This window comes from Aphis gossypii, chromosome 2, assembly GCF_020184175.1.
Source record: "Aphis gossypii isolate Hap1 chromosome 2, ASM2018417v2, whole genome shotgun sequence".
In the NCBI taxonomy this organism is placed as follows: domain Eukaryota; kingdom Metazoa; phylum Arthropoda; class Insecta; order Hemiptera; family Aphididae; genus Aphis; species Aphis gossypii.
The window spans coordinates 51,226,889-51,254,740 of NC_065531.1; the positions used below are offsets into that span (position 1 = coordinate 51,226,889).

At 25.8% G+C, this 27,852-nt stretch overlaps 2 protein-coding genes and 1 long non-coding RNA gene across 14 annotated transcripts; 2 read left to right on the forward strand and 1 right to left on the reverse strand.

The window, feature by feature from the left end:
• On the forward strand, positions 1–4,843 carry LOC114125540 (leucine-rich melanocyte differentiation-associated protein-like). Of its 3 annotated transcripts, none has more exons than XM_050200072.1 (7): positions 1–149; positions 381–508; positions 3,152–3,379; positions 3,451–3,590; positions 3,672–3,786; positions 4,162–4,285; positions 4,370–4,843. In XM_050200072.1, exons 2-7 carry the CDS (start codon positions 455–457, stop codon positions 4,447–4,449), a joined length of 741 nt encoding a protein of 246 aa, XP_050056029.1. In that variant the 5' UTR covers positions 1–149; positions 381–454; the 3' UTR covers positions 4,450–4,843. The 3 variants fall into 3 exon arrangements, with proteins under 3 accessions (XP_050056029.1, XP_027845036.1, XP_027845034.1); XM_027989233.2 differs by lacking the exons at positions 1–149; positions 381–508 and adding exons at positions 2,314–2,428; positions 2,496–2,596; XM_027989235.2 differs by lacking the exon at positions 1–149 and having other exon boundaries at positions 197–508.
• On the forward strand, positions 4,397–27,816 carry LOC114125536 (probable serine/threonine-protein kinase yakA). Of its 9 annotated transcripts, none has more exons than XM_027989222.2 (14): positions 4,397–4,542; positions 5,723–5,922; positions 5,991–6,698; positions 6,828–6,952; positions 19,185–19,267; positions 19,401–19,489; positions 20,386–20,781; positions 20,919–21,075; positions 22,335–22,451; positions 22,533–22,613; positions 23,224–23,277; positions 23,361–23,495; positions 25,136–26,445; positions 27,524–27,816. In XM_027989222.2, the coding sequence occupies exons 2-13, from the start codon at positions 5,815–5,817 to the stop codon at positions 26,368–26,370; spliced, it is 3,288 nt and encodes a 1,095-aa protein (XP_027845023.1). In that variant the 5' UTR covers positions 4,397–4,542; positions 5,723–5,814; the 3' UTR covers positions 26,371–26,445; positions 27,524–27,816. The 9 variants fall into 9 exon arrangements, with proteins under 9 accessions (XP_027845023.1, XP_027845024.1, XP_027845025.1 ...); XM_027989223.2 differs by having other exon boundaries at positions 23,364–23,495; XM_027989224.2 differs by having other exon boundaries at positions 22,545–22,613.
• On the reverse strand, positions 11,900–15,135 carry LOC114125541 (uncharacterized). Of its 2 annotated transcripts, none has more exons than XR_007603862.1 (4): positions 15,043–15,135; positions 14,876–14,932; positions 13,493–13,684; positions 11,900–12,029 (listed from the first exon to the last, which is right to left on the reverse strand). It is a non-coding gene; the product is annotated as an uncharacterized LOC114125541 (long non-coding RNA). The 2 variants fall into 2 exon arrangements; XR_007603863.1 differs by having other exon boundaries at positions 11,903–12,029; positions 13,489–13,684.
• Positions 27,817–27,852: the final 36 nt, after the last annotated feature.

Consider the following 27,852-nt stretch of genomic DNA (forward strand, 5'->3'; position numbering starts at 1 on the left):
TAATTAATTGAATCATTGATAGATTGATAATATTATAATATTATATACAATCAATGTTCAAGTATTCAACTAACTATTTAACAATAATTGTATTTATAATAAATGATAGATCTTAGATAATATTATTTATTAATTATTTATCAAATATTGTAAGTAACTTAATACTATTCTAGTGAGTAATCTACTAAGTCTGTAATATTATTTCAAATCACAATGTCAGAGAATTATAATGCATTAAATATTTTGCTTTGTGGTTGACAATAAATTATAATTTATACTATACATAATTTTATTTAATATATCACAGACAAAATAATAAATATTAACAATATTGTTAAATTGTATAATTTATGATATTAATACCAATTTAAACTTTTAAGATAATTAAAAACAGTTGAAGTAAAGGTTATTCTGTTCTGTTTTGACATTTAAATTAAGTCTTACATTATTTGCCATGGATCAAGAGGGTATTACAGACTCACGAAAAATTAACTTTCAAAACAACCGGGTAATGATTATAATATTATTTTAATTTAGTTATAACTCTATGTTATAGTACCACTTTTATTTCTTGCATGTTTATTATAAGTAGATGTATACCTACTATAATTTGAATACAATTTAAAATAAGCAATAAGAAATTTCAAGTTTACTATTGGTGCATATATTAAACTAAATTGTTTTTGCATGTATAGTTAATACTTACCTTTTTTAATATATAGCCATATAGGTATTAGACAAATTATTGCTATCCTTTACTTGTTATTTTTTGAAGTTTTATTTGATAGTATGTTTTTTAATTAAAATGGTTTTTAGTTTATAAATTAAGTTTTACAATTTTTGGTTTTTAACTGCCATTCCATTGTAGGAGCTCATTTTTTTAAAAAAAATAATGGACAGTTACCTAGCTAATTTTAAAATAATTATTTGATATGTATTTTAGCTGATTAAAAAATATTAAGAATTTTAAATATTCTCATGGCATTATTTTGTGTAATAATAATTATAATAAATAATTACACACTTTATACATACATACATACACATATATATAAGTGAAACTTCTATTTAATTAAGTCTCACGAAGAACAAAAAAAAATTGAATTATAGAGGACTTTGTTAAATAGAATTAATGCATAATTAATAATGAATGTCATGGTTCTTAAAAATAACTCGTTTCGTTTAGTAGAAAATTTTGTTAAATGGAAGTTTCACTGTACTTATATATTAATGAATGTATTTACTTGTTGCTATTAAAACTTCTTAAGATTCATGAACTATCATATTTTTTTTATTTGTATAACTGGACTTACAGCATAGGTGTCTGGAACTTATTTATCTTATTCTGTTTGGCTGTGATAATCTTGATATCATTCAATAACCAAGATCTACTAAGTACTAAGACATTTTTAGAGCTGTGTTGAGTTAAAATTTTGGACACAATGCAACAGAACACATCGTTGTGAACCCAGACAATTTTTTTTTTAAAACATGTATTATTTATGCTCTCAAAATTATTTGTGTTTTCATTGTGCTAACTATAAACATTCTATTTTATAAACTTATGACAATGATCAAAGCTAATATAAATAAAAATGTATAATATTCATAAATTATACATTTTTTATATAATAATTATTACACAGACTTTTTATGTTATGTAGGTATAATATATTTTGTTTATATTTATGCAATAAAAATATATTCAATAAAAATTAATTACAATTCATAATAATAATATCTATTTAAGAAAAAAAAATCTAATACTTAAATGTATTATACAGAATAGTTAATTTAGATTTCGAGACCTTGATTTAATTAAATATTCTTTATCAAAACATGCAATACTTTACTTAATCTTAGTATAACTAGTATAAGTTTAAGTATTAATAATTGATCTGTTATAGTTTTTTTTTTACATTAAAATTGTTATATTACAAAATATTATTTTATATTTATTTTATTATAATAAATTCAACTACCTAAGGTAAACTAGATTCCCAAATGCAAAACATAGTTTATGTTCTTTCTCAATTGTTTCATAGACAATTTTTTGTTATTATTAGTATTTTTTTTTTTTTATTAATTACTTAAGTTAGGAAATGAAATATGATTTTATTAGTTATTGATTTTCTAAAAAAGAATGATAACAATATACCTAATATCATAAGTAATAACTAATAGTAAATATGTTAACACTTGAAAGGATTCTTATACAATATATAATATATACTGATTATATGTTATAACTCTATGAAACCCTTTATTTTACTACTGATCAAATTACTTGGACACAGTATTTTAATATAACTTTAGGCTAACATTTTAATGGAATTCCTCAAATTACACTTTTTTACACCAGAGCGATGTAAATATTCATATGCTTTGACTGTCACAACGGTGCATGAAACCAAAGTTCTATCAAGTAGTAAGAATAAAAAGATTTAAATATATCTCGTAAGTGAAAATTGGGTTTTCCTTCTTATAATACTCAGGTGGAGGTGTTCATGATGAAAGATCTATTGAAGATGAATCATCCAAATATTCCCATCTATATTATGCTGTTAATAGGGGTTCTACCAAGTCTAAATCTCAGGTAACATGAGTAATTATCATTACCTAACCTAAAATTATTATACCTAAATTAGAAATATATAATAATACAATTTGTTGTTGGAAATTAGCAAAACTATTTTCTCATTAATATCAATTTCATAAGTTTAATTTGTCTTATTCTAAATATTATATGAGTTAAAATTACTTTACTTTATCATATTTAATATGCTACTGACAAATACAATATACTGTAGAGTTAACATTTTTGTAGTTTGTTATTTAATAGTTTATTTTTCTATACCTAACTATCATCGAATAACAACTTATTTAAAACTGTATACAATTATTGACTTATCCAGTTCCTTGATTTTGTGATAATGAAGGCAACCATCTTCATTCGAAAATTTTATATTAATTTTCATTAATACTGTTCTACTAAATTTAGTGAAGGAATAGAAATATAACATTGATTTTTTAAACCGATTATTAAATATTTATAAGAAATGTTATATCTATATGCTATGTATATAATATTCATAAAAAACTAAAATTAAATGAATCCAGTTCTAATATTCCAATTGTGATTGTGTTTCAGTTGTGTTATGTTGGCCAAGATGTTACAAGTATTCCAGAAATATTGGGTAAAATGTATGGATCCAAAGTCAGATCTTTGGATCTGAGCTTCAATAGTTTGACTACTTTAAATCATTCCGAACTATTTCCTGATTTAGAAGAGCTTGTTTTAGATAACAATAATCTAGATGATACTATTAAATTACCTTATTTACCACATTTACATATACTCTCAATAAATAATAATAAAGTAATATTTTTATAATTACATATTAATTGTATACTTAAAGTATTAAAATTGAAAACATTATACTTGTTTAGATCACGGTTTTAGAAAACTTGGTTACACAGATAAAATATAATATGCCTTCCTTAAGATTTCTCAGTTTGATTGGAAACAAAGCTTGTCCAACACAGCTAATAGATTTTGAAAAGGACGAAAACGATTATAAAAGATATAGGTTATTACAATATTATATTAGTAATGATAAAATAAATAACTGACTATTAATTGTTATACTAAATATATATTTTTATTTTAGGTATTTTGTTTTATATTATTTACCAGAACTTAGATTTCTTGATTCAAGACCAGTTACTAATGAAGAACTAGATACTGCTTTAACTAAAGGCGAATTCACAAAAATCATTCGCCCAGTAAGTATGGTAGATTTTGTCATTATGCAAAAAATGAAAAGTGTAAATTTTTCTTTAAATTTTTTAATTCATATAAGATAATAGTAAAGTTAAACTGATTTACATTTGATCACCTTTTGTATCAGCTGCGCATAGTAGTAATGGAAGCTGGATAAGCGCCAAAAAAAATTTTGGTCTTAAACATAAGACTATAAATTTTAATTAAATAAATTATTATCTATGTATATTGTATATATATCTATCATTTGACATTTAGTTTTATAAAATTTGTGTTTTCAATATTTAATTGCTCATTAGAAAAATGTGTACATGTGTATTAAGTTAAGACTTAATTATAAAATAAACAAAAGTACATTATTTTAAATTTAATTTTAGCGTTTTGAAAATGAACCACTTCGATTTGATTGGAAATTATCTCTTGGATCCCAACCTCGACCAGATACTTCAAATATTTTCTCCCCGCTTTCTGTTTCACCAACACAAGAAATACATCATCAAGGTATTTTTACCAAAAAAATTACAGTTTATCAATTTTTTTGAAGTACATTTGCTATTTAATTTATTTTGTTTACATTTTAATTAGCTGCATATGGCCGACGTCGATACCGTTATGCTGGAAAACATTCAGAGGGCAACCGTTTTATTTTGAATAGAGATTTATAAAGTTTGATAATAACATTTTAACATTAAAATACAAGATTATAGATATAACAAATATTAATTTTTCATATGATATATTAACATAAATAATTTTAAGTAAGTAATTAACTTTCAAGATGTTTATAACCTTAATAATTATTATATTTCTACAGAATTATCTGTTTGAATTAATAATTGTTTTTGTAAAATGTTAATGAACTTAAATTGAATTTATCAAAACTGCAAAGATCAAATTTTACTTAGTTTATATTTGATAGCACAGATATGTTTAGCTTATGTTCATAAAATCACTCATAATTGTTTGGTTTTGGTTATTTTTATTGTTAGGAATTATACATGTAATTGATCTGTAATATTTTTATTTAAATATATGTTATAAAATATTTTTATTTTAAAATTCTTTTCTTTTTTTTGGTAGTCACTATGTATTAGAGTAAAAAAATGCCATGGCATTATTTGGTATACATTTTGGTATACATTTAGTATACCAAATGATTCATCTAGTTATTCCAGTTAAACTGAGAACTGAGGTATAATCAAACTAAAATTGTTTATTTTTGGGTGGGCGAAGTTAGGTAACACTTATGTAGTTATGTGTACCAAGTTCTATGTGAAATAGGAAGAATGGAAAATACTTTCAAAATAGAAATGAAAGATAGTAGTGTATGTGTGTGTGTGTGTGTTGGTAATCTAAATTTTAATATTTAGTATAAATTGATTGTAAACAATATGAATAAGTGGCATTAATTGAGAGTATGATTCTTGTTTATAAAATTATAGTATCAAATTTTTAAAAATTAATGATTATGGATTATCAGTTATTACTGCTTATGATCACACAAAATTGAACATACTATTTTAGTTTCTAATTTTTTTAACATTAAGAGATGGCAATAATTTTCGTAGTTACCTATCTATATACTAGATAAGTGTATGAGACATGATTACCTACCTAAATACAAAAAATAATTTATATTTATAGTGAATACCTATACAATTTTTTTTTACAAACTAAATCTTGTATATTAATTATTTTAAATCTATTTTGAATTTAATTTATTTTGGTATATTTAGTTTGTATTGTTTACATTTGATTTTGATTAATTGAATATAAAATATTATAATTGTATAAATTATAATATTATAGGTAATATGCCACTAATATATATTCTTTAACTATGTTTTAATTATAATGTCCAAAGTTTATGTATCGTATTTCCGGTCGCTTGTCAACAATTTAATTAAGAACGCTGATTAGAACGCCTTTTGTTGGCAGGTAAAACTAGGACACACAGTCAAATGCCAGTTGGTTGCCCAAACGCACTTAGGTATATACACATTTTGGAGTAGCATGACAATTTATTATAAATGGCAAAGTTGTTGAATATTTCGTTTAAGAAGAACGACCTTTACTCTTCGTGGGGTTTTCAAGTATGTGGCGGAAGGGACAGTTGGCGACCACTGACTGTAAGAAATGTGAGTAAAAAAAATTCTATTTTATTTTAAAATAAAAAAATAAAAAAAATTTATATCATATTGTTTAGGTACAAAATGGTACTTTAGCATACAACTATTTAAATGTCGGTGATCGTGTTTTGGAGATCGATGGCATAGACTGTTATTCATTAACCGAGTCTCAGGCAATCAGTTTCCTCCGCAGACCAAGTAAATCGATTGAACTTTTAATACTAAAACGACGGGGTGAAAATGTCGTACCACCCAAAAGGTCATCGAGTTGTAAGGCTTTACAACATTTTGTCTTTCCAAAACCACAAAGCATATCAAAACTTAGTTCCCCTCCTAGCCACCAAATTGTTAATAATAATATTGAAATTTCGGAAAATTCAAAAAATCAATTACGCAAACTTGAAGATTCGGAAGAATCCCCAAAACACTGTTTTGATGAATCCAACACAGAATTTGTCTCAGCACCAATAAAGAATGACTATGAGGTATTACAGTTTTCTAACTTCAAACCTCGAAGGAATTCGTTACAAAAAGACGGTGAACCCGTGTGCCTCAAAAGTAGATCGAGTTCACCACAATTCTGGAAAATAAATACAGAAACTTCGGCCACTGGATTCCCAAGTGATTGTAAAAGTTTTTGGAGAAAATTAGAAAAATGTTCAATGGAAGACTTGAGCGCCCGTCACACTCCAAGTCCAGTAAGACCAGCAAGTGTGGCCTTCTATCCTAAAACACCTGAACCTATTATTCAGCCAAAAGTTGAAATAGTTTCACCAAAGAAAAAGGTAATTTATAGCAACTATATTCCTACTATATTATTTATTTATTTATTTTTTTTTTTGTTACGAGTATATAAATATTATAATTTATTGTTAATTGTTTTTCAAATGTTAATAATTATACTTATAATATAGGTGACTTTCAGTAATGTATTATTGGAGAGAAATTATTTACAAATGGATTTACCAGATTTATCTCCTGGATCAAGAGTCGACGAAGAATTCAATAAAATATACAACAGTTCTAGTCAGGAAGAGCAGTAAGTTTTATCAAATCAATAATTCTAATATAATAAATTAATACCTATACGTATTACGTAGTACCTATAAACAGTATAAACACGTGACTAAATAAATAATATGAGGTTCATATAAAAAGTAGAAAATAGAAATTTATATTCGTTTATATATTTACCGTTATTTATAAACTTAAATTTGAAGAAAATACGTGTTGCTGTCACATAAATGGAAATATTATTTTCCATAGGCCTTATATTTACTTATCAATAGCCAGTAGAGAGTTTTCACAACGTCGTTGATGTAAAAGTTAAAGTTTTTTTAGATGTTACAGTTTTAATTGATTTTATAGTCCCTAGGGCCTAGAGTTTAATCTATTTTTGAACGGAATGATTAATAGGTGATTGTTTTTAAAATTAATATCACAACATATTATCTTTTATGATTTATCTCGTTTGTTTAGTTTTTTATGTAACATATACTATTATACTAATATCATGCTGCTGCTGATATATAAGATTATTTTTAACACAACTTATATTTTACACTTAAGGTGTATAGTTCTCGATTAGTACATATTTTATCTATTACTTTGGAATATAATATAACTATTAACTATATATAAGTTAATGAGAAAATAAATGTACATTAAACTAATATTTAATACAACTAACATAACTAAATTTTATAAATTTTTTATATTTTAATATTTCGTATATCTTTGTTATAAACAAATTATCTTGTGTCTGTTGTACGAAAATAGCATTGCAAAAACTACGTACCAGGGCCAAAATTAATATGTTAAAAATAACGCTTTTAAATACACAACTGCTTCGTAGTGGAAATGGTAGTAGTGGTCGTCCATTTTGGCTATCTTCAATGTCCAGTTGCAAGATTAGTCATTTTTATTAAAAAAAAAAAAAAAAATAATGAGAAGAAAGAATATGTTCAGTGTTAATTTAGTTTAAATTTGTTTGTCATATTAGACATGAGTTTAGGAGTCTCCGTACCCTGGAGGTATATATAAAGTTTATTTTTCAATTGCTTGTATTCTTATGAATATTAAATTCAAATTATTATTTTTTTACTAATAATAACATATTTCTAACGGAATTTTGTGCGATCGCTGTGTATTGAATTAAAGTTAAATCACTAAAGGTAATGCTGTATTTATAATATTTATAAGGAATGTCATGTGTCTACACAATATCGTATTCTATACAAGTATTCAAGTTTGTTGTTTTATAACTCATATATAACTAATAATTAAGTAATAAAACGTTAAAACGTATGTATTGTGTATGAATAATTTTGTGTGTGTTAAATGCTAAAAAAATAAAATTTTCCCTATACGTGTAATTTTGATTAAGCACTTATTTTTTTCTTTGAGTAATTAAATCGATGCATTTTAAATAAATACGATACTACATTTATAGTTAAATAGTTAATCAGTATATTTAATATTTAGACGGTTCTTATAATATTGTGTAACCATACTTTAATAATTCAATCATGGTGTATCTATAAATTGTAATTGTAATAGTTAGTTCTATTTTTACAATATACTTAGTTCACATCACGTGAGAGGCAGTGCCAAGTTTACATTTTATTTCATCTACATTTAAGCTTTGAAATCCGACGCTATTAACAAAAATTGATACTTAAAATAATTGTACATAAACAATGTGTAAGATAGAAATAAAAAGAAAGATTTACAAAGATAATTAGAAAAGTTTTAAAGTTATATACTATAATATAATATCATAATATTGGAATATCAGTGGATAAGTTACCTACTATATTTCAGTATTATATTTATATTTATTATTTACTATATTATACATTAATCATACGTATTTTAAATGAAGAATTAAAATTTGGAATATTAATTTAAGTACTTCATACATTCTGATGGAAATATCGAATTGGAATAGTAATGTAGAATTTAAATTGTTTACATATTATATATTAATTATGAAAAATAAACTTCGTATATAATTTTTGTTTTAAATAATAATTAGTAAATTAAAATGTAGGTTGCCTAAATGGGTATTTTTCTAATCATAAGCATAACTACCAAATAAAGTTTGAATAATTGCATGGATAAAATAAAAATATTGTAAATGTACATATATGTACATTATAGGTGCTTATATTCTAAACTTAAGAATTTAAAGTCTATAGATATAGGTGTCAGGTATACAATATCTACATATAATATATGTAGGTATATTTTTAATATAATATAGGTAAGTATGTATAATGTATATGGTGTATGTTACCTATATAAACATTCACAATTAAGTATTAATACAATAAATTGTTATAGAAAATAAAAGGATGAATTGAAAAAAAATCGAAAACTTGAATAAAGATATTTTTATTAAAAAAATAAAATAATGCATTTACACAAAAAATCATAGTATTAGGCTATACGTATAATATAAATATATAATATATATGATACTAACACTCCTATGATTGTAATAACTAATAACCAATAAGTAGAGCGCAGATTTATATGTATTGAAAACCAATCAAATATGCGCTAAAAATCTTAAATAAATGCTAAAAATGTTGAAACATGGATAAAAAAAAAAAAATATTTTTTGAAAAATAATGAAATAATATCAATGTTCAATCATGGTCGTAATCGATATTTTCTTAGCTTGGTATACGTATTTTATTTCCTCGATTATTGATCTAGGATCATAGTTGGAAAACTGTTGATACCTATTATTTTATTTTGATATTAATCGAAATTATAAAAATATAATATTTTATTTTTATATTATAAATTATAATAGACAATAATAAGTATATATTTAAAAATTATTAAAAAAAAAAAAACATCGAAATATGCAATTAAAATTGTAAAATAAGCTAATTTTCAAAAGTACAAATATAAATGTATTACTTTTCAACAGTTAAAATTGTTATAAAGAAAAATGACGTATTGTGAAAATGTAATGACTAATGAGTAATGACACATATAAGTTATGAATCAATGACGTATCTAGGATTTTTGCGAATACATAATGTAAATATACATTTTTGGTGGCTCTTTTTACATTACCTATAATAAATAATAATAAACGTAACAAATTATAATAAAATCGTACACTTTTAGATTCTGAGCGGATCGATGAATATCTATATTGATTTTACAAAATTTGATTTTTTATATGATTTTTGTATGTCTGTCATCATCCTTAAAAGCTGTAAAAATACTTGTGTATTTAAAAATGAGGTGGCTTCTGGTGCTAAATTGGATGTAGTTGGTACTTTGAGGGTGGTAGGGTCAAAAATAAAATATTTTCAATATTTTTTAATATAATAAAATTAGGAAAAACAAAATGTTTATGCAAAATTGAAATTTGGTAAAATCGATTTTATTTTTTGGTTTAACACAAAAACGAATAATCGTAGATAGGTACATATAATTTTTCACTAAATGATTTTATTAAAATTTTAATTTGTGATAATATTTTCACAACTTTTTAGCTATTTTCCTATAAATGCTGATAAAAAATTGTTTGTTGGGTCAAAAAGCTTAAAAATGTGATTTTAAGTTCTCCATAAGTTATTAATTTATATTTTATATATCAATTATAAAAATCAAAAATTTATTGTCACAATATTTTTTAAAGGTTTTAAGATTAAAATACGAAATTCGTTCAAATTGAGAAAAATTACAAATTGTTTTGTAGTAAAAAATGTATTAAATTTAAACTTTTTATGACTAAGGTTTTAAAGTTTGATACAAGGCAACTTGTAATTATATCATGCTGAAATCAAAAATTTGAAACATATATTATAATATATAATGTTCTTTTTAGAAATTTTAAATTCAAATTTGGACGAAATTACATTAAACGATGAATTTTTATTTATAATAATCATTATTTTATTATAATTTGAAAAAAACATTTTTTGATGGAACATAAAACTCTTTTGAATTCTACGACTTTTACTATTCATATTGACATTTTTAAAAAATGTATAGATTAATTTATGTACGTTATCTATTCATACCATAACTTAATTTACACTGTCTTACGGTAAAATGGTAGATATTGACTCAAAAATGAATAATTATAATTAAATATTAATAATGTAATAATTTAATTTCTTTTGATACGAAATATGTAAACCCATTCTGTTATACTATAATAATAAAATAAATTACCTTCTTGCAAAACATATATCACAATATTTAGTGCATAATTTGATGTTGATCGACTAGTTTGCTTATGTATCATGGGCGCCTTCAGAGTAAAGGGTATTAGTTTTTTAATAATTTAAATAAAATTATCAACAACTACGTATTGAAAAAATTAAAAGTTATCTTAAGAAAAATCATAGCTGTTACAGACCTAACCTACCTATACTTAACCTGAACTAAAGAGGGCGCATTAATTTTCCTTGCCCAGGGCCCATGTATAGTTTTATAATAGCGGTCCTGCATGCATTGCGCGTATTTTCTTATAAATCTAAAGACAGTTGACACTATTATAGAAAAGTTTTGTTTTATAGTAATTCAAATTGTTTATTATTAATTTGTATAGGTAACTACTAACTATATAATAAAAATGGTTAAAATATTTGAGTCGCTATATATATGTTAATTTTATAATACGCATACATTCCAGTTGAATAGCTTTACGAGATCATAAAAAGTGAAAATATTTTATTTCACATAATTTTTTATATTTATAAAAAATAAATAAATTAATTAATAACAAAGAAAACTTCTAACCAGGGTTTTGGCATGTTTTAAATATTAAGAATTATAACATAAAATTATATTATATTTAAACAATTAAACGAATTTAAAAAATGGGTGAATTATTTTAATTATTATAGTAATATCGATGTTAAAACCTTGAAAATATTTATTTATATTCTGGGCGATATGCAATGACCGGTGAAAGACAAAAAGAATATCAAAAGAAAGGCTCCAATGAGTCACCGCCGTACAGAGTTGTTGGGTGCATATTATGCATGACCCTCCCACATTCCTATGCGTAAACATCCTAATAAATAACTCTTACTGTAAGAGTCTTTCATACATGACTGCTGCTCTGGAGTCTGGACCAACTGAAACGATAGAAGGTATACATTACTACAATATACCTACTAAATAAAAAACAGGTTTATGTCATTTCGTTTTCGTTGGAATTTACTTTTATTGTAATATTTAATACACTTAGGTAACTCCTTTTTTCCCATTGATTTTTATCATATTGGTGATTTGTTTTTATAATTTATTGATAAAGTATGAGATAGGTTATACATTTTTCCAACATTATATGTATAGGCAGTAAATAATAAAATATCGACATTAAAAAAAAAACATTTGTTTTGTCTCGTTTATATTATATTAATAAACAATTCAATAATCGATGTATTTTATATAATCGTTAGTAGGTACTTTTGACTAAAAATCTCGATAAAAATACAGTTAGATATTATAGGGTTCAAGGGTTGATACTTGAAAGAATATTACTTAAACTGTAGGTATATTTGAAGTGGAAATTTATAAAATTTTAGTGATACATTAAGACTAGAATATTTATGTATATTAAAGTAAATACTATAGTTATATTATATATTAAACATAAATGTTATTAATTTTCCATAACACTATATTATGTTAATATTTCAAAATTATTTTGTAATAGTTTATACTCCCCTCACGTGTTTTTGAACTCATTTATTACACATATTTTACTAATAACACGTTTTATTTAATCCTAAACAAACAGCACATGGGTAATGGACAAAAATTAGATATTAAACAGTTTGAAAATTATGAATTTCATTATAATATTATTGAATTTCCTAAGCATAATCTATAATTTATAACAATACAAATACTTAATAATATAAAATACATTGCATTTTAAATTATTAATTAATAAACAGAGAATTTCAGTAATTTTTCTCAATAGGTATTAAACTGTATAAGACATATTTTAACATACTAAAAAATATTTAAGAAAAAGTAAAATGTAACATTTAAGTTGAAAAATATTTTAAAATATTATATGGTACAATAATTAAATTTATTCTGTGATACTACGGAGTATAATGCATGAATATTTGATTAATTATTTTGTAATATTGTCATTATTTATTATGAGTTTAAAACATGGCTGCATCCGAGTTCCGTCCGTTATTTATTGCGATAACTGAAAATAATATTATCTTTATTTCTATATAATAGGATGTTGTTAAATTCGATTATTTAGTGAGATAACTGAAATATCATCTTTATTTCTAAAAAACTTGTTACAAGACAGAATATGTATATTATCCATTAAGAAAAACCTGGGACGGAACTAGTATACCTTTAAATTCAATTTTTATATATTTTTATATTTTTATATTAACATTAGGTACAAGTTGGATCAATTCAAAGATATATTAAATTAAGACGGTTAATTTAAATTTAATTTTACAATAGAATTTAGGTTTATACATTATAATATTATATATAAAAGTCGAAATTTTGAAAATAATTGTAATGTATTTATATATTTTATATATAATATACCTACTCGGTCCAACGGAAGAATACGTCGCGGCCCTATGAAAAACAGTTTTTTTGCATATCCTCACATGATATCCTACCACTGCGACCGGTTCCATTTTAGCGGGATTGCTAGTAAAGATGCACAGAATTGCCGTGGACCGTGTCCTTTCGTTGGACTAAGTATTGACGCACGAGGATGTGCATAAGTTGGTATGTACTGTGTGAGAAAATAAGGAATATTATATTATCGAATATTTATCGTATGTACAATAATTATAATATATCATTAATTAGAAAGTTTAATCACTGCGGAATTGATTAAATGTGATATTAAAACTTAGCTATAGTAGTTTTATTTCTGTACAGTGGATATATTTTTAAAAATAAAAACAAGAAGATATCCACTAATAGCTTAAAAATAGTTTTGTTATTTAACCGTAAATTGATAGATTTTAAGTTTTTAATTAAATAAATATAAAATATCTGCTTCTTTATATTTTTAAATTACCTATATTGTTAATAAATAAAAAATTTTCATGATAATGATTAGAGAAAAATTATCTAAATTATAAAATATGCAAGATGGCAATAGTAATTTTATAAAAATTTAAGTAGAAACGTGGTTGTGACTGCGAGTGATTATTTTTTTAAGTTACTTATTTGGACCGGTCAAAACTTTTGCCCCTCTCTACTAAAAACTGAAATTACGCCACTGTTTGAAAGTATAGTTATTAAATTTAAAAAGTACTTAATTGAATTAATTGTTTACATATTTATGAAACAAACCATTAGTTATTTGATAATTAGGTATATAGTGTATACATAATATACAAATAGGTAGGTAAAATAATATTATAATATTTCAATTTGAGTTTAGTATTTAATTGAAATCTGTTTTAGATTTTTTTTTTGTGTTATCGAATTGAATTATTTTGATATTTAAGATATGGTTAATAAAAAAGTATCTTTTTGATTTTTGAGTTATTTTTACAGCTTTAGAAATAATAATAATAAAAGCAGAGAAATTAAAATCTAGTCTATAGTCATATTTAACTTTAGTTGAAATAATATGTCGTTCTCAGTGTAGTATTGTACTATAATTATTATACAAATATATATTTGTATAGGACTGCAACGAAAAACTATGCTGCAGTTATTAATGAATATATTTATTAAATTTATTTAATATTATACGATTCTCTATAATAATAGTTGTCAAAATAGTTTAAATAATATTTTCTTACTACGAATGGAAACAACAAACATTAAGTAGTATATAGGACATTCCAAGTTTTCATAATCACTGTAGTTAATTTATACATGTATTGTTATTGTCTATTATTATTATTTATAATTATTTAAGTGTTAGTGTTGAAGTGAAGTGCGTAGAAAATCTTCTATAACATACCTTTTTATAAAACCATATTGGTAACAATAGTTATCTCTTGTTCGCGCGAACTCATACCTACAAAATTAAATAACATTTTTTTCTATAATAATATTTGCGCGTAATCTTGTTTAGTGCGTCATTAAAAAAACACTATCACTAATACATGTAGTATAGAATTGGAATACCTATTCGAGTGACCGGTTTGTTATTATACTCTGGAGACCGGACAAATTGCAGACGATAGTGGACGCATCTGACTCTCATTCAGTGCCGCGTCGCCGTAGAGTGCGCACGTCTATGTATGAATTTGTTTTGTGACTTTTTTTATATCATCGCCGTGTAAACGAATACGTACCTATATTTGGTATTATATAATCTATATTCGTGCATGTTCCGTCGGCTGTTATTATATATCCGTGTCTGAACTTATATTTCATACAATTTTCACTCGAATTTTTCAACTATGACGACTACAGCTACCGCCGAAGCATCGAAATTGGACCGAACTGATCCTAGAGTGCGTAAACTTGTGTATAATATGTATAGAAACGTTTTGGGGAATTATAACGATAAAGCCAATGCTATGCTGGATGCGTTGCCGGAACACCAAGTGATCCAAGACCAAGGGATTGATCGACAACTCTCCAGTATATTGTAAGTCTGCGTGCTATGTTTCCTGCAGCCGTATGTCGATGTACTTATTTTTATTAATATAAATATACAAATAACGAAACAGAAAAACTGCAGTTATACTTCTATATGAGTAATAATGATGTATAAACCTATTGCAAATAATTGATAACATAACTATAAATAAAATAAAATAAAATAGAATAAAAATAAAGATAAAATTAAAATTTGCAAATTAATATTCTGGTGGAGTAGTTCTTGACAAACAGTCTACAGTAACACAATATAATAAGTACTATTTTATTATCAATTACAATAACATTTCAAAAATGCACTTAAAATACAGTTTAAAATATATATATCATAAAAATCAAATAATTTAATTTTAAGAATTCTACACGTATTAATTGCAATAGACATCAATTATTTGCATCAACATTTCTATTAAATTTAGGAATATATTCTTTGTACTTATAAATATTTACAAGGGACGTTTGATATTGCATTATGTTAATATTTTTTCAAAGCAATTAAAATACTATTATACCTAACTCAATACTGATGTTATATTTACGTTTAATTCATGTTATATTTATTACTTACTAAAGTATTTGTGTTATTTTGGTTGATTAAACAAAGATGGAATTAAAATTTTTATAGTTAGGTATTTTTAAAAAATTGGTAAAAGAGTCATAATATGCCTGACCTTATACAATTATTCTGTAATTCAAAATTAAATTGGATTAGTGATATAAAACATAATGCATATAAATAGTTAACTATAATTTACCCTATATGTATACCTACCCATTTTATAAATAATTTTATTTGTAAGTACGGAATGTTTTTTGGTACTTAATTTTAATTTTTTACACTGATCTTTTATTTTGAAATTTTGTTCGTATAATTCTTTACAATTACCGATATAATTTAATGACTGCAATATTTCAGATAATTTGATCCGTTGCCAATATTTGTATTATTGTTTTTCTCTCTAAGATTTCAATATTATGACATCATCATTCCTATTCGATCGAAACATATGACGTGTTTAATAATTAAATTACATGTACATGTATAAAATATACATATTTTATTTTTTAGATAGATTTATTGATATAAATTATTCTTTGTTCATATTAAAAATACGAAATATTAGATTTTGAAGACTAGTTATATTTTGTATTATCGTATACGTAACAGAGATATTTGGCATTATTGTAAAGTGGGCTCTATTTTGAAATAACATTTTAGTTTTTATATAAATCACAATGTTGTATTTATTATATAATTATCATAGGGTTAAACAAGTATAAATATATCAATAACGAAATGAAAACTTAACAGATTTACAGATACATTTATATTTATACAAGTGTTCTTATAATATGCAAATTTAAATATTGCTATTATTATTATCATGCTTGAATACATTGTGTTATTCTTATTATATATATGTTATAAAATTACCAATACAATTAAAAAATTATAATATTAATGTATAGCACTATTTATAATCGTAATATCAAATTTTTAGATTCAATTAATTTAAATTTAATTTGAGATCAATGTATTCTTAAACAATAATATTTTCAATGTTTGTATAGCTATATTTTAAACAAATTTATTTTTTATTAAACTTGATTAATTAAAAAAACATAATATAACTGTACAAAGTGTAATGATGTGATGAGTCATATTGTTTGGCACACACGTTTACATACGTTTACTTTTCTAATTTTTCAAGGATAATGAAGGATGCAGGATGAGATCATTTTGAGAAGAATTTTTGTTAATATTATTTTGAAAATCATAAAATATTTTTAAATATCACGATTTAAAATAGTGTTTAATATACCTTATGTATAATAAATTAAATATGTATAAATTAATTTATATAATAACAATTACAAAAATATTGATAGTAAACTTAAAAAAAAACCTTTTTTTCAAAATATAGCTGTATATAACTTTTTAAACTTAAAGTTTAAAACTTTCTCTTTTAAAACTAATATTTTGTCATAATGAACATTTTAAAATTATTTGTTTACTTAAATTGTTGCCAATAATGAATATACTAAAGTACACTCAGTAGGTACAGCTTAAACTATTTATTAAAAAATTAAAAAATATATAATTATGCTAAGTAATATTATAATGAAGGCCATTGTGACAGTCAATTGTTTAATCAAATGCGTTTACCTAATATTAAAATTAAATTGAATTGATGAAAGTGATAGACTGCACGACATACCACTTCTCCATTAAATGTTTATAGGTAGCTGAAACTTACTTATTTAAAGTTGGATATCGGGTGTAATCGTTAATCGTAATAACAATTTATAAATAATATATATTAAATATATGTTGTATAATATAATATATCTATTGATTGTTGTATTGTAGATACATAGCCAGATAGCCTAATCTCCCAATGGTGTAGAATTTAAAATTATAGGTAATATCGTTTTTAAGTATCTTTTCAAAAACATTTAAAGTAATACCTATTTTTTTATACTTTCGTACTTATTATGTAAGCTTTTTCATGGCATAAAAAATTAAAATTATAATTTATTGATTGTCACGATAAATGAAAGATGATTTTTCGTCTTCATTGATTTGCAATTTATTTTAAATGTAGTCACAACTAATAATAATTTTCTATTAGAAGATCTAGCATATAAATTTTAATATTTTATATTATAATAAACGGTGGTGTTATATAAGGATATAAAACATAGCTAATGCACATCTTATATATAGTATGGGATATCTGTAGGTTTCCAAGCTCATGTGTTATAGGTACACGCATATGACTTGCGTTTATAATTTACTAAATCATACATTGTATTTTATTTTACTATACACTATATAGTTTAACATGACTTTTTTTTTTGGTACACATAATTTAAATCTCATATTTCCGCGTACGTTGGTGCAGTTTCCGTTTTCCGAGGCAATAGTCTATAAAGTATAAATTGTATAGTACCATAATATAGTATAGTAATCTAATCAAATTACCGTTGACCTTAACGACACACAATAATCGTAAATATAGAAGATATAAACAAACGGCAAAAAATTCAACATGAGAATAGGCAAGGTTGAAAATATATTATGTGCTTTCTGTTTGAAGAGTAAAAACTAAATAGCGGCGCCTGTTCAAGGGCACGCGGGCAAGGCTGATCCTGCAAAACGTCGGTATTAGTACCTATACAAAAAGCAGAGATAACTCGTGTAATAGCAGCAGACGGCAGAACGAGCTCTCGAGTAGCGTAAATATAATATAGCTCATTTCGGTCCAAATATGGTAGCTTGTCCCCCACAATGACAATTTCAAACACTAAAGTGTATAATATAAAATACTCGCACGCTATTATTAAACCACTCGATACACAATGTATAGTATACACTATACAGACATGATATATACCTACTCATATAAAAAAGCAGTGATTTGTAGATTCATATTCTATATTAATTTCAAAAATTTTAAAATGTGTTTCATTATGTGATCCGCCGTAATCTTATGTAGTATAAATAATACAGATACTATCGTGTAAAACTTGCTGTGTATTAACATTTTTATATTATTAAATTTACTTTGTGCGTAGACATTTTTAGTCTAACTGAATTTTTTACGAAGAGTGTACTACATTAATAATAAAGTATTATCGTTTGTTGTCATATTTTATAGGCATCAAATAGGAGCGAACGACTTAGCTGATAGAGATATGTCTGCACCACCCCCGCCAGCACCGCCACCACTGCAATATTCTGGTAATAAAAAAATCGAACTTATAAAATATATTCATTTATATTTTATATTGATGGCCTTATGTGAACAATGTTTAAGTTTTGTTTACAAAATTTGTAATTTAGCGTTTTGTAAATTGATGTTATTTGTTTACAGGAGGTACAACTCAAGGTGGTCCACCACCACCTCCCCCACCACCAATGTTGCACAGTGGACACATTCCAGCTATTAGAATAAAAACTGAGGTAAATATTACCATTGGTTTTTTTTTATGTACTTATATGCCGTTATACCATATTACTTGTGTATTATTATAATTACAATTAATGGCAGAAAATCTAGTATTTTTTAATAATTGTTTGTTTAAGCTAAACATAATCGCCGATATTTAATATAAATAGTCACCGAGCTAATTTTTTAAAATATTTAAATACATTATTCTCGTTTATATTGTTTAACTTTTATTGTTATCGAGTTCAATAAAAATAATTGTAAAAGATATTATTAGATTTAAAAATTATGAACAGTAATAAATAAAAGCAACATAAGTTAATTAAATTTGTAATAAAATGTCATTAGGTACTCACGTAAGAATAAAATTAAGTATGCGAGTTTATATTGTAAATTCCTCATACCTACTTATTAAATATACTATTGTTCGTTACATTATTTTTATTATGGTAATAATTATGATTGTAAGTACTATTCAAACTTGGATAAAATATTTTAATTGCATTTATGTGTAATACTATGATTAAAATAAATATTTATGATGCAATTGTTTACACGTCTTTATAGTACATTTTAACCGCAGTTAAACCTTAAAGTCAGGACAATAATAAATAGGTATGTGTGTATTTAAAATTTACGAATTGCACTTAACTATGTTCATGAATCATAATTTATAACTCAAATTATTATAATTAAAACAATTTATACTTTTTATCTTTTGAAATTAATTATTCTGTTAATAGAGAAAATTGGTTATTTAACTATTACAAAAATTAAACCGTCTTTATACTGTTATACGTACACGATTATATAGATATACATTGTAAATACATTCTTATTATTAATAAATATTATAATACATTTTTTTCACTTGACTAAATATTAAATAACGATAATGATGTTTTTTTAGCTGAGTGAGCCTAGAGAGATACCATCAACTATACAAAACGCAATGGCTACCAAAGACAAAAAACCATTTACGTATCTTCCGGGTGGATTAGACTTGAGCGAGATCAGAAGTCCTCGAATGCAAAGGCGCTTAGAAAGAAATGCACAGACTCCACCTAGCCCAGAACAAGTACCTCAGAAATCTCCAGACTATCAGCAGCAACAAGAGGTGAAACCAAACTTTGAACACAAACCAGTGTGTAACGTGCGCTCTGCCTCAGAACGAGTATGTCTATTGCCCCAAGTTCAGAATCAACCACAATTGAATAAGTCGCCCACACCTTGGATGCAAAAGGCTGCACAAATTCAACCCTCACCAGCTCCGTGGACTCAAAACAGAAAAGAATATATTAATCAGGTGGTTATTTTTAAGCATCTACCTTAATATATTATAAACTAAAATAAATTTTCGAATACATATGCGATTTAATGGTATAATTAATAATTCTTCATATTCGTAGAAATTTTAATACATTTTTATAAATAATTTTTCAGTCTGATAAATCAGAAGAACGTGTTGTACCTGTACGAGTTGAAATTAATAAACAAATTCCAACACAACCGTTGAAGAATAATATAAACCAATCGTATGATTCTGAACCGATACAAGGACGTTCATTTAAAGTACTCCAACAAATTACCGAGCCAAAAGGTGACTATACAATTAATTAAGAATTAAGATAAATGATTATTATTTTAGATTCTGAGTGAATAGCGATGAATGTATTGATTATACATTGATGTGCGTTTTGTCTGTGTCTGTCATCAGTGGCAGATCCAGGATTAAATGTTTATTTTTATTTTTTTTTTAGGGGGGGGGACTCTTAAATATTACTACTAGACTAAATATACTCGTACAATTTAAAATATTTTTGTAAGTAAGGAACTGTTAAAAGTCTTAAGGAGAGAAGGTCCCTGCAGTCCTTGCTTGGATCTCGTCATTATTGTCTGTCATCACCATATTTTTGTAATCAATTATTTCTAGTACTTTTCTGAATTATGTAAAAAAAACTAGTTTTACGCTAACTAATTTTGGACACAATTAATTTCTCTTAGTATAATTCAAAAACGAATAATTATATAATTTGTAATTTTTACAGTGTTTATATTATCAATTTTCATACAAGATAAGATATTCAAAGTATTTTGATTTTTTTTAAGCTGTTTATAAATATAATATTTTTAACTATCTTTTAATAGCTAATAAGAAGTCCAAACTAAATTTAATTTTAAATTATATCATTTATTGAAATTGCAATCATTTAGTGAGTATTTAAAGTATTTATGGTTATTCGTTTTTGTATTGCAACAACATAAGAAAATTGATTTTGTTGAAAACTTGTTTTACGTAACAATTCTCGTTTTTTCAATTATTCTGAAAAATACTGGGAATTTTTAAATTTGGTATTCTATAAGTTTCAACTAAACTCACTTTTTACCAGAAATATTAATGAAATGTAAAATTAATCCATTTTTTCACCATAAATCACACACACGCACTATTTTAAAATTAATGCGATTGAACCAATTGAACTAAATTGAACCAAATCTAAAATTATGAAAACTAGTTTTTAACACAATTTATTTTATTTTTTTGTTGCAATTCAAAAACGAATAACCGTATCTTAAAAACCAATCCTAACCTATGTCACCAAACATTTATATAAAAATGTTTTAAACATTAAGTTATCCTCATAATGTTAAAATGTATATTATATTAATTGTTATAAGTATACGTATACAGTTATACCTTGATATTATAAGTTATTTTATAGTTTTATGAATTATAAATTATAAATTTAAATAAATTTATTTACACTTGTCTAGCATCTTTTTAAACATAATTATTTTTACATTTTTGTTAATTCAATAATCTTTTCTTTTATTTAAATATTAATTTATACTTTTCAGGAATGCTTTATGATGGTTCTCAGCCTTATAACAGCCAGTCATTACCCTTGTCTGAACTCAGAAAGTTGCAGTTAAGTGATGACGATCGATCTTTCATGAGTAGGGTTAAATCTCAAGGTTTGTATTCTTACGAAAACTTAATATAGGTATTCAATAAGTAACAAATATTCGCAGAATTTCAATATTTAATCATTATAGCTAATAATGTAGATACAGAAAATCCAAGATATAGAGGCGGCTCTATACCTTCCAAGATATTCAAAGTTTTGGAAAATAGTGGTAAACATTTATGTTATTATTCGGTGGTGGTAATATACCAAGCAACACGCTCGCTTTTTTGTTATCATGGCATATTTTGACACATTTTAGAATTGGTTAAATTTCCGACTTTATAATTAAGTATATATAGGTATTCTAGGTACTCTAATTTATCGTACCTATATACTTATAGGCTCTCATTGAACTACTATTTTGTTTATATTAATTTTAGTTGATGTATACATGTAAAATTAAACGGGTAGTATTATAATATCATAATATATTAATTAAGGGAATTATTTTTATATACGTTTATCAGTTGATGATGATAAATTTTTACACAACGAAACGGACCCTCGTTACAAAGGTGCGTCGATTCCATCTAGAAGCTTTCGAATGTTGCAAACATTAACGAACTCTGCACCGGGTAAAAAAACATTAAATCAAATCCCTTAATGTGATTGTGTTGTCAAGATTTTATCTACTAATGAAACATATTTGCCGTGATAGATTTAGGCTACGCGCTAGTAGATAGTATATTGCTATATGCTTTGAGCTTCGCTATGGTTTATATTTTATTAAAATTTTTGTTTGAATTCGTAAATTTCACATTGGATTTTAAATTTTACAGTTCCGATGGACAACAACTACAAACAATCGGTACCGATAAACAATTACGTATCAGGTAAAATTATATTTTAACAGATCATGTAATCATGTCGTATAATATTAAAATATAGTCTAATGCTCTAATAAATACATTTTTAGTAGAACCTATAGAATCCAAAATGTATGTACCACCGTCAGAGAGACCTGTTGGTTCAGAACCGCATAAGTATACGGGTGGTTCTATACCATCCAGATCATTCAGAATGTTACAAGCTATGACTGGCCAAAATAATGGTAATGTTTTATAATTCAAAATTTTTTATTCAACTAAGTATAGAATTAATGAAATCAGGCGATCAAATATATGATACAATTTTACTATCTATGTGTAAACTTTTAATTACATCTATTATCTTTATCTTTATGACGGTTAATTAATTATAATTATCTAACTTATGCAGAGATTATGAGAGAATCGTTTATTTACTTATTAATGTCTAACAATTTCTTCGTTTTTATCGTATTATTTTTTATCATGTGTTATCATGAAAATAACCCCTTTATTATTGATAATTGATGAATTATTTTTAAGGTTTTATTTATGTGAGATTAATGCAATTCAAAGCATCAAGTTAATACCTGTTAATAATTAATAAGTTACAATTATGTTATTACAGAAGTAAAACTTCGTACTATCATCTCCAATATATTTTTCACTAATAAATGGATACTGAAAAATAACTAAAATACAATAATATACGTTTTAATTTTTGGTAAGCAGATGTTTAAATGGTTTTTGCGTCTCAAAAAATTATCTTTGAAATATCTAGTTTAATTTCATTTTGTGATTATTATATATTATTTTTTTAAAGTTAAAGTCAATCGATTTCATGAAACATTGAAATGTTTAAAAATGTACTTTTGTTATAGGTAGTTAAGTGATTTTATTATTTATAAAAAATTCTTAATTTTCTAATAACCATTATTCATTGTTAAATTTTAAATATAATTAAATAAATTATCTTATTTTATTATCATCCCTAGAAATCATACATAAAATTTCGAGGTATTGGAGTATTTTAGTATTTTAAAGTTTAACAAGGTATCTAGTGTTACGTCCAGATCCAGAATAATGCCTCGTAGTTAAGTAAATAATCTAATCAAATGTTTCAGTTACAAGTTTATATACATTTTTTTAATTTGTTTGTTAGTAAAATATATTAACCTGTTTAATAATATTTGTTGTAGAAATAGTTTAGTTTTATAATTGAAAGATAAAAATATTATTTTTTAAATTTTTTGTATGTTTGAATTTGTTTTAGTATTTAATTGCTTTTTAGTTCGAATAATATTTTACTTCGGTTTTTTTATTTTCTTACACTACTTACAAAGTTATATTTTGTTAAGTTAATTTATTATATAAGTATTAATTATGTTTATTTTATTTTATTTTTTTACTCTAACGCTGTTTATTAATTAGTAAATTAGTTAATTATCTTCTTAAGTAACAAAAAACTGTAATTAACAATAATGAAAACAGTATACCACATCGGTTGTTCTGCAGTCTTCGTAGAATTATGTTATACATCCAAAGCAAATGTTATATTTTGTACTGTCATTAAATTGTTTACGTAATATTTTTAACGATATTTGCATAATAGAGAATACGTATTATATGCTTGCTCGTGGGCGGTGACATTATACGTACAGTATATAATATACATTATACGCACATACATACATTTAACATATATTGTTAAATAATGAAATATAGTTTATGCATTAATCACATCAAATTTTTGTAATAGTTTAAGTAAATTGTACAAAAAAAAAAGAAAGTAGAATTGTGGAATTAGCATCAAGGACGTACGTTGTAGTACTGCGATTAGCAAACTCGGCCGTTATTTTTGTTTTTTTTTTATTTTGTTTTGTAGAAGAAGAAGAGCAACAAAATGACTTACAAAATCTGCAATCGCATACCCCTTACCCTTTTCTTTGTCCCGAATTTTGGGAACATTACAATTATCTAAAGAAATTTCACGATTGGCATTGTACCGGTTCTACGTTTGCGAACGATCAGCAGCAGCAGCAGCAACAACTACAACAACAACAACAACAACAACAGTTCACACTACAACAATCGGTGCAGACCGGCGTCACATCGGTGGCAGATAGCACCGTTTATGCGGGACATGTATTGAATACTATAACCGAAGAAGAAGCTACCGAAGACGAAATCGTGTGCTCACCGTGCTGCGTGCAGGATAGTAACGATAGCGACTCCGGTCAATGTGAAGTGACGGTGACAGTAACGTTGCCACCAAAGAGAGCTACCACCAAGATAAAAGTGAGCGAAGAACTGCAGGAAGATGCATCAGCCAGTTCACCGGTGGACTTTTGGCAGCAAATCAACAACGACTGTGCTGGTGGGTCGGCCGACAGTACTTTTACGTCGGATAGCGACGACGGATGTTTGGATGATGAAAAACCGTCCAGCGCCGTTTGTCTGCCAGAAAACCTACTGAAGAAGGCGTTGGACGCCGATTGTCTGCCAGACGACGAGGCAGTCGGTGACTGTCGCCAACCATCGGATCGTGACGATGACGCTGACTCAGGTATTATTACGACGACTTCGTCAGCTGACATGGCAAACCGACCAACTTCCGACAAAGATACGATTGGTGCTGGCGGCAGAACCGAAAACGTCAGATCGAAGAAATATCAAAGAACGTGTACGCACTCACGTCTCTTCGACTTCTTGCAACATAATGATGATGATGACAACGATGACAACGACAACGATGACGATGATGATGGTGCGGACTTCAGCAACGGCACGGACGTGAGAAACAAACCACCGCCACCGCTGTCGTTATCGTGCACTTCTGGTTATTCATCCGTAGCCACCACACCATCCACTCCATCTTTGATCGGAAGAAGTCGTACTTACGAATCGGACTCGTCCCGGACGGAATATGACAGTTACTATAAGAGCTGGGAGTACGCTTGCCCGTATTTCGGATACGACATACTGCCGTCGAAGGCGTTCAAGACTATCGCGACTCGGTTGCAGGGTAGCGATGGTTCTGTGGCAGACTACAAATCCCCGACGACTACCACCACCAAGTTCAAGTGTCCCAAAATTCCTACTGAAAAGGACGAATCTTAAATACGTCTTTTCTCTATCCCTACACCCCCGCACTTTTCATTTCTATCGTTTGGGTTTTTTTTACAATTTTATAAGGTATTATATGGTATACGCGTTGTTTGGAGTCTGTGAACGGTTGTTGTTTTCTCTCTGCAGTTTATCTCATTCTCTCTCTTTATCTTGCGATTTATACATACACATACTACATAGTTTGTATTATACTTTTACCGCCAACCTCGTTTATCTTTACACACTCACGTTACACTTACCTACTTGAAATATACATCATTATTTATAGTATGCGTACTTATGTAAAATAGCCAATAGGTACCTAAATTGGTCCAAATAAAAACAACTTATATTATGCCTTAACAGCTATATACGACGTGACATCGACACACTGTCTGTAGTCTATACCCAACATCGACTTCCACTGCATGCACGCTTTAAATTACTCCACTTGCGTGGGATTTCTATGACAACGTATGAAAATGTTGATACACTTGCAAATAAACGAGGTTGAGGTCCAAATTACAGATATCAATGATATGTCTGTGACTGTTATATTATGCTCTCTCCCTACATATATATTCTCCATCTTCTTAGCTCTGTGCTGCGTTAACTTCTTCACTGTTGGGAATAACATTATTTTTATTATTATTTTATTATATAACTCCACCTTTTGGAATAAACCATTATAATGCGTATATATGTGTATATTCGATTTTTATACATAAATATTTAATTATATTATACAGTCGTTGGTCTTAAGTATCAAATATTTGAACGTCTTCATTTCATTGGAATATAATAATAATAATATACATTGAAATAATGTATATTTAGATTTAGTTTTTAATCTGTTTAACTAATTATTTTACCGTTATAATATACGAAACAAAAGGTGTAGTTTTTGTATTTGGTTTTCGAAGTTTTTGTGTGCTGTACAGTTAGATCTTTGTTGTTATGTTTTACTGTAGACAGTGTTCTAAATGCCCGGTAGACGTTGGTTCCATTATGTTATAATCAAAAGTTCTAGTCGAAACGTTTGAACAACTTGTTAATTTTACATATTATAATTATATAATACCTCGTCACCGGCAACGTTTGGGACACTTTAATATTTTGAAAGTAAACTATAAATTTTTTATCAAGACATTTTTTTTTTTCACAGGTAATTTAGGTGAATCTGACTTCTGATTTGGAACTACGGTATAACTACAACCAAACTGCTTTTACGTTAAATGATTTATATTTGTACCTATTGTACGGTTTACGCATTTTTGCTATATTCATATAATATTATGTATAAATAATTTTAACTATTTAGTATTGTAGGTAAATTGAAGTTATTATATTAACACATAATTCTAGCTTAATCTATATATATGTCTATATTATAATAATATAAATTGTAATAAAAACGGATAAGTTTTAAACCATGAATAAAAATTGTCTTCAGTTGTACTTAGTATTTCGTTTGTGGATGTGCTTGCAATAGAT